General features: G+C 40.0%; 1 protein-coding gene across 3 annotated transcripts in view; it reads left to right on the top strand.

The window, feature by feature from the left end:
• Nucleotides 1-746: 746 nt before the first annotated feature.
• The window catches only part of LOC131937815 (cyclin-dependent kinase-like 5), a 42,080-nt gene continuing 27,074 nt past the window's right edge, over nucleotides 747-15,752 (top strand). Inside the window, exons 1-3 of one of the 3 annotated variants that reach the window (XM_059295478.1) lie at nucleotides 747-1,039; nucleotides 3,128-3,214; nucleotides 5,163-5,197. In XM_059295478.1, the coding sequence (XP_059151461.1) occupies nucleotides 3,160-3,214; nucleotides 5,163-5,197 (90 nt within the window). In that variant the 5' untranslated portion in view covers nucleotides 747-1,039; nucleotides 3,128-3,159. Of the gene's footprint in view, nucleotides 1,040-2,922; nucleotides 3,215-5,162; nucleotides 5,198-15,752 lie in introns of all 3 variants that reach the window. The other 2 variants (XM_059295469.1, XM_059295487.1) reach the window with 2 other exon arrangements.

Here is a 15,752-nt window from a genome sequence, read left to right as displayed (position 1 = left end):
CAAGTCGGAGTTTCTTTCAGGCACCTTTTTAAAGAAACTTTTTAAGAAACTGGATTTTCATTTTCTTTTTAAAATTATTTATATAAAACAAATAATGAAATTGCAATGTAAAAGTTTTAATTTTTTTAAGAGGGAAAGGGGCCCCAAATGCCTCGGGCTTACGCTAGCTTTACGGTAGCTACGCCACTGGTTCGCCCCCCCCCCCCGGAAAATGTTGTCCGCCCCCCTCACCCGAAAAAATCAAATGCTTTCCCCGGAAAAAAGTCTGGAAGAAACACTGTTTTCATAATATGAAAAATCATTTAAATAAATTTAGCACTCATCATGTTTTTATATTTACACTTTTGAAACATTTTATTTATTTTTCTCAATAGTCTAGATTGTAATTTAAATATTTAATAAAAGACAATTACTCTTATACCGAAAAAGAAATACTACTATTTATTAAATTAGTAGCCTATGTTCGTGGTAATTAATTTGGTGAAGTTCTATGGAAGTCGTAAGTCTACGATTAGTGTGTGGGGGTGGAGTGGTGTTCGTCCAAAGAGGACGCGTGTATACTATAGGCTGCTTTTCAGACATTTAGTCAGGGGACGTAATCCCAAAAGGAAATATATATTATTGGATGTTAGATATATAATCACGGTTATTTCCTTTAAAATTACAGGGCTACTGCCTGTATCATTAAAAGCATCTATGCATTTCTTGTTGAGCTGCTTGCTCTGAAACTTATTTGATAATTTTTGCGATGTTCTAGTTTGAATTGTTAGCCTATATATATATAGATTTAATCTGTAGACAATGAAGCTGTAGTTATTTAGCTTATTATATTAAGACCGACTTTTCTCGGAACTTGGAATCCCCGCTAGGGCCCCAAGAGCATAAGGTCCAGTGGCATTGTGGGTATGTTGGCAAGGAAAATATTATGGCGGATTGTTTACAGCAGAGACGGAGCTTGACGGCCTGTTCTGCCTCAGCTAGCACGAAGGACAAAATTTAATACCGGACATTATTGAGAAACTATACCCATGTGTCCTAAGTATGTAACCAATGAACTGTATTTTTAAAATTATATTTAATATTCTTAATCTAGATTAGATCTAGAATCTAGATTATATTTTATTTATTTATTATTTATTATTTAGTAATATTTAGGCCTAGCCTACACAATTTAATATTTATTCATTTAGGCCTAATATTTAATTATTTATTATAATATTATTTACTCAAAGTTAAGTAATAAGTATAAGTATGAAGTATGAAGTAAGTTAAGTAGTAAGTAGATCTAGGCCCTAATAAATAATATTAAATATATATAGGCCTAATATTACTAACTAACTATTAGAGTATTAGTATTAACGGTAATCTATCGTTTTGGGTACGTAAAATCGCCCGCGATTTGTAATGTGAAAAACAGGTGACTCCTTAAGTTTTAATAATTATTTCACATTTTGAGGAGGATTTATGTTTTAAAAAATTCAAAAATGTTTCCTTGATTCATTTATGTACCTGTTTTTAAACAATTGAATTAAAACTATTCCGTAATAAATGAAGACTAGCGATGTTTCCAACAGATGCAACCATGCTCATCTACTATAGCAGCCATCTTGTCTAAGTTTTATTTTTATAAGCTTTTAGCGCCAGATTCAGGGGGAAGCCACTCTATTTTACAAATGGCTGCTGTTTATATAGCAAATCTTGCTCTCAGACACTGCTGTTTAAAGTTAATTTCTGGCCTATATCGATATATTTAGCCATTGATTTAGGTTTATTATTCATTTATCTATAATATTTGACACAAAAGTATGACAATATACTTCTATTAAAGCCTTGACAATGAGGTAGCGTTTTCGTACATAAATAGCCGCGGGCGATTTTACGTACCCAAAACGATAGATTACCGTATTAACTAAGCACTAAGGTCTAATATAAAAATTATAGATCTAATAATATTTATTACTTTTTAAAAAAAGTTAATGGATCTACTACTACTAGATCTAGGAAAAGCACTACAGTACATAGATCTAATACATATTACTAGACTACTAGAACTAGATATATAATATAAATCTATACTATATTCTAACTAATCTATAACAATCTATTTTTGAGTTGCAAAATTTAAAAATTAGTAAGTTTCTATTGTATGCCCCACATCATTATCAATCATACATTATTTATTACTACTTATCTTATATAAATCGGACCCAAGAACTATGTTTTAAGAATTAACATGAATTAAACCCAAGTGTGTAGGTAGGCTATGTGCCTAATGCACAATATTCAATATACAGTAATGTTATTACTAATAATCTTCTCTTTATTATAAATTAAAATAGGATAATTTTTTAGTGATTATTTCTTTCATTCCATTAGGCCCCTACAAACTTACAGATGCCTATAATTAGTTGCCTATAACACTATTTACTATTTTGACATGGGAGATTAAAAAATATAATAGATTAACAACATTAATTATCAACAAATAGGTACTATTCAAAATAAATATACTAAAATAGATCTATACTTGTGTTAAAAAAAACCCTAAAAATTCTTACTGTAGTTTTAACAAATACCTAATTAACTGTGTCACAAAAGCTAATAAATGGAGGACTTGAAGTTTAGGCAAAAAATAGTTGTTGAGATCATCATTATTTTTCCTTTCCGTGCCTTGTGGAGCATAGGGCTTCTGGCAAAGTTTGCTACTCCCCACAGTCTCCTGCCTCTTTTTCAGCTGTTCCCGATTCCTTAGTTGTTGAGATATGACTAGCTAAAATTTATTTTTGATTAAAAATTGATTTTGGCCTGTTATTCTGCAGCTCAGTATACCAATTCAACTTTTAAATTATTGCTATTTTTTTTACATTTACACTTATTTAGTAGGCCATATTAACATTTATTTCTATCAATTCTCCTATTCAGGTACTTAAAAACTCATTAAATCATTCAGAATGTTTAATAATAATCATCAGTAACAGATATTGAACAGATATTTCCTAACTTACCTAAGTATGACTACATCACTCAGAAGAACACCATAGTCAATTCAAGATTCTTGGCTGCTAGTTGTAAATGATAAAAGTTGAGACGCCATTTTTGTAAGCAAAAGTTTACATTTTTGTTTAAGCCTGGATAGTGTAGATATCAGTGTGTGCTGACATGAAACTAGACAATGTAATGAACAAGTACGAAGTCATTGATATAGTCGGTGAAGGTAAGCTACCATTATTACTATGTTAAGAGTTTATTTTTCTTTATTATTTAGCTCTTAGCAGCAGTTTAAAAAAATTATATCAACACATCACAAAATTATATTACCACAGTCTTGCATGTACCATGTTATAAAAGATGCAGTTTGGGTAATTTCCCTATAAGAATAATTTAGTGGAAAATGTATTTCATACAGTAGCCTTACCATTTACTCACAAGCAATTTCATCTATTAAGCATATATTTCTTTATTGACATTTTAAGGGTTCTCAAGTTTTAGTTATTTCTGCATGTTTGTGATTTTTCTATTGTCTACTTTTTGTTCTTTTCTGTAGTTTTATTATAATTTAGTGTAGCTGAATAGGTTCCTTTGCCAATAGTCTTAGGTTGCCACTTCAGCAACAGTTTTAACAATCCTCCCTAGGCCAATGTGATAACTGAATATCCCACTAGTCCAAAAACTGAAGTCATGAAATGTATCAGAAGTTCAGACCCGTGTAACGATAGGGCCTATGTAATGGAGTGTCTATCATATTAATACTCAGTGAAATGTCAATATTCAGTGAGGAATATTTTTGTAATCTTCAATAACACTAATCCGACCCATCTGCTTTACCTCAAAAAAAAAAAAACAAAAAAAACACAACATTTTAACGAAGTAGGCCGATTAGCTTAATAACGGCAGTAGGCATAAAACGTGATTTCTATCGTTGTTTTACGCTGCCTATTCCGTGGTTTAATGCTGCGTTTTCCTTTGTTTAATGCTGGGTTTTCCGTGGCTCCTATTTTTACCCGATCAGTAGGAATTCACATTCCCGTTTTCGCTATTCTTTTTTTCAACCACAGACCCGTCTTTGTAACTTTTGTATCTACATATGTTTCCATCTACCAGCGTAATGAAGGGACTATCCATTGGGGAAGTCAGCTAATTGAGCGCGAGTTTTGCGGTGTTCGCCGTGAAACGCGTTTAGATGTTGTCGTTACCTATACAAAGATATTTAGATAAATCATTTGTTTGAGGGAAGATTCCCCTTTCTCCAACATTCTGGCACTTTTTCTCTACCCATATAAGTTATCATAGGCAGGGGCGTAGCGGGGGGGGGGGGGGAGGGGGGTGCGGATCGCACCGGGTGACACCATTTAAGGGGGTGACACCAAGGCAAAAATAGCAAAATATATAGAGAAAAACTTGAGGGGGGGGGGGGTGCAAATCGAAAGTTTGAGGGGGGGGGGGTGCAAATCGAAAATTTGAGGGGGGAGTGCAAATCGAAAGTTTGAGGGGGGGGGGGTGCAAATCGAAAGTTTGAGGGGGGGGGGGGGGTTAAATCGAAAACAGTTTGTCCCCGGGAAGGGTCGCAACGCATCGGGGGGGGGGATGTGACACCATTAAGTGCCGCACCGGGTGACACCCGACCTCGCTACGCCACTGATCATAGGGCACCTGACCGTCGGAGGTCTTCTCATTGTATGACAGGGGACGTGTGAGAGAGCTGATTACCTCCCCGCGAGTTCACGTGGTGTAATGTTTCTGTGTTCACTGGCAGTCAACTTGACAACACCTGTGCTCATATAGACTGAGTACAGCAGCAAAACATCGCAGACACACACCGTCATTTCTTTAAATATTTTAATTATGTTCAACATGAAAGACAGTATCGCGTTGAAGGGCTAAATGTGGTTGATCAGGTGTTGAGGGCGCTGTTGTATACCACCTATACGTTAAACTCACAACTTGACATTTTTTTAAGAATTCGTGTTTCAACAATACATTTTCACTTTTTATTTGAAATGGCCACGTGAAATGTAAAGTACAGCAATTTAAGAGGAACATAACTTCCTACAACATTAACTAATTACAACAAGACCGTATAATTATTGCATTAGCCAATGACCACACCACCTTTTAATTAGCAATCAGCAAAGCCGTTGATTCCCGTATGTTCTCATCCCCAGGTGCCTACGGTGTGGTGATGAAATGCCGCCATAAGGTAAGCCATGAAATATTGACGTTTGTTAACACCCATCCCATTCTTTTGTTTGATGTGTCTGTTGTATAAACACGAGACTTTCGTCTGTCTAATATATAAACATGGGACTTTTCACCTGTCTATAGTATAAACACGGGGCTTTTCATTTGTCTATAGTATAAACACGGGACTTTTCACCTGTCTATAGTATAAACACGGGACTTTTCACCTGTCTATAGTATAAACACGGGACTTTCATCTGTCTATAGTATAAATACAGGACTTTTCACCTGTCTATAGCATATACTCGGGATTTTGTCTGCCCACATAACCGCCTTAGGTGCCCAACATCACGGCATTTACACCTTACCGCCCATGAATTTTTCTTGGATTTCCAATGCGCAATCATCCAATGGTCTACCTGATTATGGAGCTATATAGACTATTATTTCTAGGCCCTATGCTTATTTCTTTTTTGATAAATTATTATGTGTAATGTGTCACAACGGGTTCTTCTCAAGTTTACAATCATGTGAGAGCTCAGTTTAAAATGGTAAGGTTTTGTCGTTTAATCTCTCTCCCCCCCCCCAGGGGAGGGAGGAGAAGGGCGTCTGGGATCCTGTCAAATTGAACAAAAATATCTGGCGAAGTGGCCTGCGCCATCCCATTAGGGCGCCTACCAACTTAATCCTGAAAAAAAACAAAAAAACTACATCAGCCTTTTTGTTTTAGATCACGACCTACAACTCCGCATGTTAAAGACAAGCTTCAGGTTGCGGCGTCCACCCGCTGTTTATCTCCCCTGATAATTTCAGGGTCCATTGTGTCCCACACAGCGCTTGATCATATAGTTCAATGAGCTCATAGAGCCGTAATGATTGCTTTTTAAAACTGTCATGAAACTTGGAAGGGCTGCTAAATAATTATAAAGTCAGCAGGGCATCAGCCTTGGTCTATTTATTTACTTACCAAAAAAAGGTAAACAAAGATGTGACTTAATTGAACAATTTCCGCACAATATCTCCATACCTACCTCCACAATTATATGAACTTAAAACTTTCAGGATAGCTTTATAAATAAAAAAAAACAACAAACGTCTATAGTTCAGGGTTGAGTGTTTTCAAGTTTCGAATTTCTCGCTACCCGAGAATTGAACGGGTATTTATAGCTTTTAAAAAGTTCCCTTTTGACTCTGTATACCCAATTGTGTTCGATTATCTCCTCTCTGGCATGGGAAAGCTGAAAGTGAATGTTAATACAACGGCTGAAATGGACTTTTTTTTACACTCAATTATTAACTGACTCTCTAGACCTAACATTGTTACCATAACTTTGATCCTAACTTCTTTAACCCTACCTTCTTAATACATACATCACTAAGGCTATAATAACACATCGCTTTTACCCGTGTGTGTGTGTGGGGGGGGGGGGGGCTGAAAGAAACACTGGTCATAATCCTAAAACTATAAACCTAAGATGACAACTCAGTAAACTTAAAACTTACCCACAAACCAATAACCCAAACACTCCACCCTGATACAAACACTAACTCTGATACAAACACAAACCCACAAACCCCATCAGTCCTCCCTGAGACAAACACTAACCCACAAACCAATAACCCAAACACTTCACCCTGATGCAAACACTAACCCACAAACCAATAACCCAAAAACTCCACACTGAGACAAACACTAACCCACAAACCAATAACCCAAACACTTGACACTGAGACAAACACTAACCCACAAACCAATAACCCAAACACTCCACACTGATACAAACACTAACCCACAAACCAATAACCCAAACACTCCACACTGATACAAACACTAACCCACAAACCAATAACCCAAACACTTTACACTGAGACAAACACTAACCCACAAACCAATAACCCTAACACTTTACACTGATACAAACACTAACCCACAAACCAATAACACAAACACTCCACCCTGATACAAACACTAACCCACAAACCAATAACCCTAACACTTTACACTGAGACAAACACTAACCCACAAACCAATAACCCAAACACTCCACACTGATACAAACACTAACCCACAAACCAATAACCCAAACACTTTACACTGAGACAAACACTAACCCATAAACCAATAACCCAAACACTTGACACTGAGACAAACACTAACCCACAAACCAATAACCCAAACACTCCACACTGATACAAACACTAACCCACAAACCAATAACCCAAACACTTTACACTGAGACAAACACTAACCCACAAACCAATAACCCTAACACTTTACACTGATACAAACACTAACCCACAAACCAATAACCCTAACACTTTACACTGAGACAAACACTAACCCACAAACCAATAACCCTAAGACTTCACTCTGATACAAACACTAACCCACAAACCAATAACCCTAAGACTTCACCCTGATACAAACACTAACCCACAAACCAATAACCCAAACACTTTACACTGAGACAAACACTAAACCACAAACCAATAACCCAAACACTTTACACTGAGACAAACACTAACCCACAAACCAATAACCCTAACACTTTACACTGATACAAACACTAACCCATAAACCAATAACCCAAACACTTGACACTGAGACAAACACTAACCCACAAACCAATAACCCAAACACTTTACACTGAGACAAACACTAAACCACAAACCAATAACCCAAACACTTTACACTGAGACAAACACTAACCCACAAACCAATAACCCTAACACTTTACACTGATACAAACACTAACCCATAAACCAATAACCCTAAGACTCCACGCCGAGACAAACAATAGCCATTGTCATGACAAATCAATATAGACAAATCTCAGCCCATCGATCCCCTGCCAGTACTCGTACTGTTATTGACACCCCAGTTACTGCCCCTGCTTAATGGAGTCAAGGATTAGCAGTTAGGGGCGATAAATCGCCGTCTTAGGGACCCTCAATTCTCCGATCAATATGTGTACTTGATTTACTCGGAGCTGCATTGCGACAACCATGTTGGTTTTTTTGTGGTGACGTACTACACACACACTGTGTATACCACGTGACTAGTAGAGTTGTTTCGTATTGGCTAACCCCCTTACACGGTAGAAAATTGAAACCCCTGACCTCTACCGTTTATCAACGGCCGACTAAGTTAATGGAATTAATCAATTAATGAATAAAAAAAAAGCAATCAATCATCTCGATGGTACACGATTTTGTTTGATCATAAATATGACTTCAAGGCTAATGTACCACCGTTCTCTGAGTTGGTTGAAAAAAAAAAGGACTTCGGGTTTAGTCAGAAAATTGTGTAGCTTGTGATGGTAGGTAAAGCGATATAAGGGTGTGGGGGTGAGGTGTGGGGTTCTCTGGCTGACTGACTGGCTGACTGACTGGCTGGCTGACTGACTGGCTGGCTGACTGACTGAATGACTGGCTGGCTGGCTGGCTGGCTGGCTGGCTGGCTGGCTGGCTGACTGACTGGCTGACTGACTGACTGGCTGGCTGACTGACTGAATGACTGACTGACTGGCTGGCTGGCTGGCTGAATGGCTGGCTGGCTGACTGACTGGCTGGCCGAATGGCTGGCTGGCTGGCTGAATGGCTGGCTGGCTGGCTGAATGGCTGGCTGGCTTTAACACTCGAGTGTTGATATGCTGTGTAGAGGGTTTTCATTAGAGTGATGTGGTTGTTGTCTACTCTAGTAGTTTGACTGATTCAAGTATTGTGTATAGGTTTTCTACCTGCTTGGTGCTATAGGTTTTCTACCTGCTTGGTGCAATAGGTTTTCTACCTGCTTGGTGCTATAGGTTTTCTACCTGCTTGGTGCTATAGGTTTTCTACCTGCCTGGTGCTATAGGTTTTCTACCTGCTTGGTGCTATAGGTTTTCTACCTGCTTGGTGCTATAGGTTTCTACCTGCTTGGTGCAATAGGTTTTCTACCTGCTTGGTGCTATAGGTTTTTTTCCTGCTTGGTGCTATAGGTTTTTTACCTGCTTGGTGCTATAGGTTTTCTACCTGCTTGGTGCTATAGGTTTTCTACCTGCTTGGTGCTATAGGTTTTCTACCTGCTTGGTGCTATAGGTTTTCTACCTGCTTGGTGCTATAGGTTTTCTACCTGCTTGGTGCTATAGGTTTTCTACCTGCTTGCTTGGTGCTATAGGTTTTCTACCTGCTTGGTGCTATAGGTTTTTCATCTTCTTGGTGCTATAGGTTTTCTACTTGCTTGGTGCTATAGGTTTTCTACCTGCTTAGTGCTATAGGTTTCTACCTGCTTAGCGCTATAGGTTTTCTACCTGCTTGGTGCTATAGGTTTTCTACCTGCTTAGTGCTATAGGTTTTTTACCTGCTTGGTGCTATAGGTTTTCTACCTGCTTGGTGCTATCGATGGGATTTAAGCCAATTTTTGTACTATGCTAGCATTTGTTGCCAATTCTAGTTCTGTTTATGGGCTTTTAGTCCATTCTAGTGATTCTTTTGCGTTTATTTCCCATTCGCACACGTACACAGAATATTGCCAACGGTTCTTAAGCTAATATAAAATTTAGAACCCCTGAAAATGTGACGACACATCAATATCGGCATGGGTTTACGGCAACGGTTAGTAGTATTGACCTGGTCAGGTGTATGTTGGACGGGACCACCTTAGTTGGTCGACATTAACACACCCGGTTAAATGACGGAGCCGGGCCAAAAATCTTAGAACCCCTGTCCAAGATTAATCTCACAGAGCCGAGCGCCAGACACCTTGGCACCTGACGGATATCACCTTCAACGACAAAATAGGAATAAATTAGCGAAATTGCAAATTAAGGCTGGGTGGTTTTAAAATAAAATACGTTTTAATAGATTATAAATCAATGGCTTCGGTCTGCGGGGATTGATCGATCTCTGATTGAAATTTCTGCGTCCACCAACTCAGGCATCGAATCCTTGTGAAACCTTCTGGCTTATAGTAACTTGTTCATCATTTAACACGTCGTCTTTTCCCGTCCATGTCCAAGACAGGCTGGGCAGATGAAGTAGAGTTCATCTGTTTCAATGACCTTGGCACTATGCCTAGCTGTCTGTGTTTCCCTTACGTGAGTCAGGTACAGACACCCACCAGGGATGGGTGGACGCAGGGACGTCCTACAGACTCGAACCCGGGATTCGAACCCGAGACTTTCGGGTTAGCAGTTGTAAGTATTCCATCCTGCTGACCGTGTGTCTCTAATGGAAGGTGCCAATAAAAATGGTAGTTGTTACTTTAACCAACGGTGTTATCAACTCCAGCAAGCACCAAACATGATGATATGAAGCACCAAACATGATATGAAGCACCAAACATGATGATATGGACTTGAAAGAAGCGGAATACAATCAACAAACTTTATTTAGCTCGAAAACCACACTTGAATAGAACAGGAGGAGATTACTTCAAGTGAGCGATTGGGAGTAATCAAACAGCGTCACGCTTGATGGGTTAGCCACGGGACACGGTTCTGGCGTGATCAGAGTTTACACGCTCCAGTTCTCACCCTTTCATAACCGCCCGTTAGCCCGTGATGCGTGAAGGCTCCTGGAATTTACCTCTGTGACTTACATAAATTAACATCCTTGTTTGTTCCGTAGCTTACTTTGTAGAGGTTTTTCATTTTACAGTGGACATTTTACACCTTCTACATAAGCACCCTCTTCACGATACCTTACAACCCACAAGACGATACCTTACCACCCACAAGACGATACCTTACCACCCACAAGACGATACCTTAACATCCACTAAACGATACCTTACCACCAACAGGACGATACGATACCTTACCACCCACAAGACGATACCTTACTACCCACAAGACGATACCTTACCACCCACAAGACGATACCTTACCACCCACAAGACGATACCTTACCACCCAATAGACGATACCTTATAACCACTAGACGATACCTACCACATACAAGACGATAGTTATTTATTAGCCAACACAAAATTATATACCCTTGCGCGCGTACGTGTACAAACAATTTTGCGCCTAATCCCTCGAGTTTTTACCCCAACAAAAGATGAAACTAGCGCAACAAGAAACGGACGAGGCGTTTGTGGTCGGTACACAGCAGTCGCGTGTCGACGATCTCGTACAAGTTCGCTGTTGTTTGTGTCTATGTTTGGACGCCGTTTGTTGTTTGTGTCTATGTTTGGACGCCGTTTGTTGTTTGTGTCTATGTTTGGACGCCGTTTCCTTACAATCTCTCCGCCAATTCCTGTTTTTTTTTTACTGCAAGCAAATGCTGGTTTTATTATCAGGAGATTACAGAGCGGTATTGATACCACGTGGGGTGTTTGAGTTATTGATACCACGTGGGGTGTTTGAGTTATTGATACCACGTAGGGTGTTTGAGTTATTGATACCACGTGTGGTGTTTGAGTTATTGATACCACGTGGGGTGTTTGAGTTATTGATACCACGTGGGGTGTTTGAGTTATTGATACCACGTGGGGTGTTTGAGTTATTGATACCACGTGGGGTGTTTGAGTTATTGATACCACGTGGGGTGTTTGAGTTATTGATACCACGTAGGGTGTTTGAGTTATTGATACCACGTGGGGTGTTTGAGTTATTGATACCACGTGGGGTGTTTGAGTTATTGATACCACGTGGGGTGTTTGAGTTATTGATACCACCTAGGGTGTTTGAGTTATTGATACCACGTGGGGTGTTTGAGTTATTGATACCACGTGGGGTGTTTGAGTTATTGATACCACGTAGGGTGTTTGAGTTATTGATACCACGTGGGGTGTTTGAGTTATTGATACCACGTGGGGTGTTTGAGTTATTGATACCACGTGGGGTGTTTGAGTTATTGATACCACGTGGGGTGTTTGAGTTATTGATACCACGTGGGGTGTTTGAGTTATTGATACCACGTAGGGTGTTTGAGTTATTGATACCACGTGGGGTGTTTGAGTTATTGATACCACGTGGGGTGTTTGAGTTATTGATACCACGTGGGGTGTTTGAGTTATTGATACCACCTAGGGTGTTTGAGTTATTGATACCACGTGGGGTGTTTGAGTTATTGATACCACGTGGGGTGTTTGAGTTATTGATACCACGTAGGGTGTTTGAGTTATTGATACCACGTGGGGTGTTTGAGTTATTGACACTACGTGGGGTGTTTGAGTTATTGATACCACGTGGGGTGTTTGAGTTATTGATACCACCTAGGGTGTTTGAGTTATTGATACCACGTGGGGTGTTTGAGTTATTGATACCACGTGGGGTGTTTGAGTTATTGATACCACGTGGGGTGTTTGAGTTATTGATACCACGTGGGGTGCTTGAGTTATTGATACCACGTGGGGTGTTTGAGTTATTGATACCACGTGGGGTGTTTGAGTTATTGATACCACGTGGGGTGTTTGAGTTATTGATACCACGTGGGGTGTTTGAGTTATTGATACCACGTGGGGTGTTTGAGTTATTGATACCACGTAGGGTGTTTGAGTTATTGATACCACGTAGGGTGTTTGAGTTATTGATACCACGTGTGGTGTTTGAGTTATTGATACCACGTAGGGTGTTTGAGTTATTGATACCACGTAGGGTGTTTGAGTTATTGATACCACCTAGGGTGTTTGAGTTATTGATACCACGTAGGGTGTTTGAGTTATTGATACCACGTGGGGTGTTTGAGTTATTGATACCACGTGGGGTGTTTGAGTTATTGATACCACGTGGGGTGTTTGAGTTATTGATACCACGTAGGGTGTTTGAGTTATTGATACCACGTGTGGTGTTTGAGTTATTGATACCACGTGGGGTGTTTGAGTTATTGATACCACGTGGGGTGTTTGAGTTATTGATACCACGTGGGGTGTTTGAGTTATTGATACCACGTGGGGTGTTTGAGTTATTGATACCACGTAGGGTGTTTGAGTTATTGATACCACGTGGGGTGTTTGAGTTATTGATACCACGTGGGGTGTTTGAGTTATTGATACCACGTGGGGTGTTTGAGTTATTGATACCACCTAGGGTGTTTGAGTTATTGATACCACGTGGGGTGTTTGAGTTATTGATACCACGTGGGGTGTTTGAGTTATTGATACCACGTAGGGTGTTTGAGTTATTGATACCACGTGGGGTGTTTGAGTTATTGATACCACGTGGGGTGTTTGAGTTATTGATACCACGTGGGGTGTTTGAGTTATTGATACCACCTAGGGTGTTTGAGTTATTGATACCACGTGGGGTGTTTGAGTTATTGATACCACGTGGGGTGTTTGAGTTATTGATACCACGTGGGGTGTTTGAGTTATTGATACCACGTGGGGTGCTTGAGTTATTGATACCACGTGGGGTGTTTGAGTTATTGATACCACGTGGGGTGTTTGAGTTATTGATACCACGTGGGGTGTTTGAGTTATTGATACCACGTGGGGTGTTTGAGTTATTGATACCACGTAGGGTGTTTGAGTTATTGATACCACGTAGGGTGTTTGAGTTATTGATACCATGTGTGGTGTTTGAGTTATTGATACCACGTAGGGTGTTTGAGTTATTGATACCACGTAGGGTGTTTGAGTTATTGATACCACCTAGGGTGTTTGAGTTATTGATACCACGTAGGGTGTTTGAGTTATTGATACCACGTGGGGTGTTTGAGTTATTGATACCACGTGGGGTGTTTGAGTTATTGATACCACGTGGGGTGTTTGAGTTATTGATACCACGTAGGGTGTTTGAGTTATTGATACCACGTGTGGTGTTTGAGTTATTGATACCACGTGGGGTGTTTGAGTTATTGATACCACGTGGGGTGTTTGAGTTATTGATACCACGTGGGGTGTTTGAGTTATTGATACCACGTGGGGTGTTTGAGTTATTGATACCACGTAGGGTGTTTGAGTTATTGATACCACGTGGGGTGTTTGAGTTATTGATACCACGTGGGGTGTTTGAGTTATTGATACCACCTAGGGTGTTTGAGTTATTGATACCACGTGGGGTGTTTGAGTTATTGATACCACGTGGGGTGTTTGAGTTATTGATACCACGTAGGGTGTTTGAGTTATTGATACCACGTGGGGTGTTTGAGTTATTGATACCACGTGGGGTGTTTGAGTTATTGATACCACGTGGGGTGTTTGAGTTATTGATACCACCTAGGGTGTTTGAGTTATTGATACCACGTGGGGTGTTTGAGTTATTGATACCACGTGGGGTGCTTGAGTTATTGATACCACGTGGGGTGTTTGAGTTATTGATACCACGTGGGGTGTTTGAGTTATTGATACCACGTGGGGTGTTTGAGTTATTGATACCACGTGGGGTGTTTGAGTTATTGATACCACGTGGGGTGTTTGAGTTATTGATACCACGTGGGGTGTTTGAGTTATTGATACCACGTAGGGTGTTTGAGTTATTGATACCACGTAGGGTGTTTGAGTTATTGATACCACGTGTGGTGTTTGAGTTATTGATACCACGTAGGGTGTTTGAGTTATTGATACCACGTAGGGTGTTTGAGTTATTGATACCACCTAGGGTGTTTGAGTTATTGATACCACGTAGGGTGTTTGAGTTATTGATACCACGTGGGGTGTTTGAGTTATTGATACCACGTGGGGTGTTTGAGTTATTGATACCACGTGGGGTGTTTGAGTTATTGATACCACCTAGGGTGTTTGAGTTATTGATACCACGTGGGGTGTTTGAGTTATTGATACCACGTGGGGTGTTTGAGTTATTGATACCACGTAGGGTGTTTGAGTTATTGATACCACGTGGGGTGTTTGAGTTATTGATACCACGTGGGGTGTTTGAGTTATTGATACCACGTGGGGTGTTTGAGTTATTGATACCACCTAGGGTGTTTGAGTTATTGATACCACGTGGGGTGTTTGAGTTATTGATACCACGTGGGGTGTTTGAGTTATTGATACCACGTGGGGTGTTTGAGTTATTGATACCACGTGGGGTGCTTGAGTTATTGATACCACGTGGGGTGTTTGAGTTATTGATACCACGTGGGGTGTTTGAGTTATTGATACCACGTGGGGTGTTTGAGTTATTGATACCACGTGGGGTGTTTGAGTTATTGATACCACGTAGGGTGTTTGAGTTATTGATACCACGTAGGGTGTTTGAGTTATTGATACCATGTGTGGTGTTTGAGTTATTGATACCACGTAGGGTGTTTGAGTTATTGATACCACGTAGGGTGTTTGAGTTATTGATACCACCTAGGGTGTTTGAGTTATTGATACCACGTAGGGTGTTTGAGTTATTGATACCACGTGGGGTGTTTGAGTTATTGATACCACGTGGGGTGTTTGAGTTATTGATACCACGTGGGGTGTTTGAGTTATTGATACCACGTAGGGTGTTTGAGTTATTGATACCACGTGTGGTGTTTGAGTTATTGATACCACGTGGGGTGTTTGAGTTATTGATACCACGTGGGGTGTTTGAGTTATTGATACCACGTGGGGTGTTTGAGTTATTGATACCACGTGGGGTGTTTGAGTTATTGATACCACGTAGGGTGTTTGAGTTATTGATACCACGTGGGGTGTTTGAGTTATTGAT

Source organism: Physella acuta, unplaced genomic scaffold (assembly GCF_028476545.2).
Source record: "Physella acuta isolate Inbredline_101_S28 unplaced genomic scaffold, ASM2847654v3 ptg000017l, whole genome shotgun sequence".
Classification (NCBI taxonomy): Eukaryota; Metazoa; Mollusca; class Gastropoda; family Physidae; genus Physella; species Physella acuta.
This window is presented reverse-complemented; position numbering and strand designations above follow the sequence as displayed.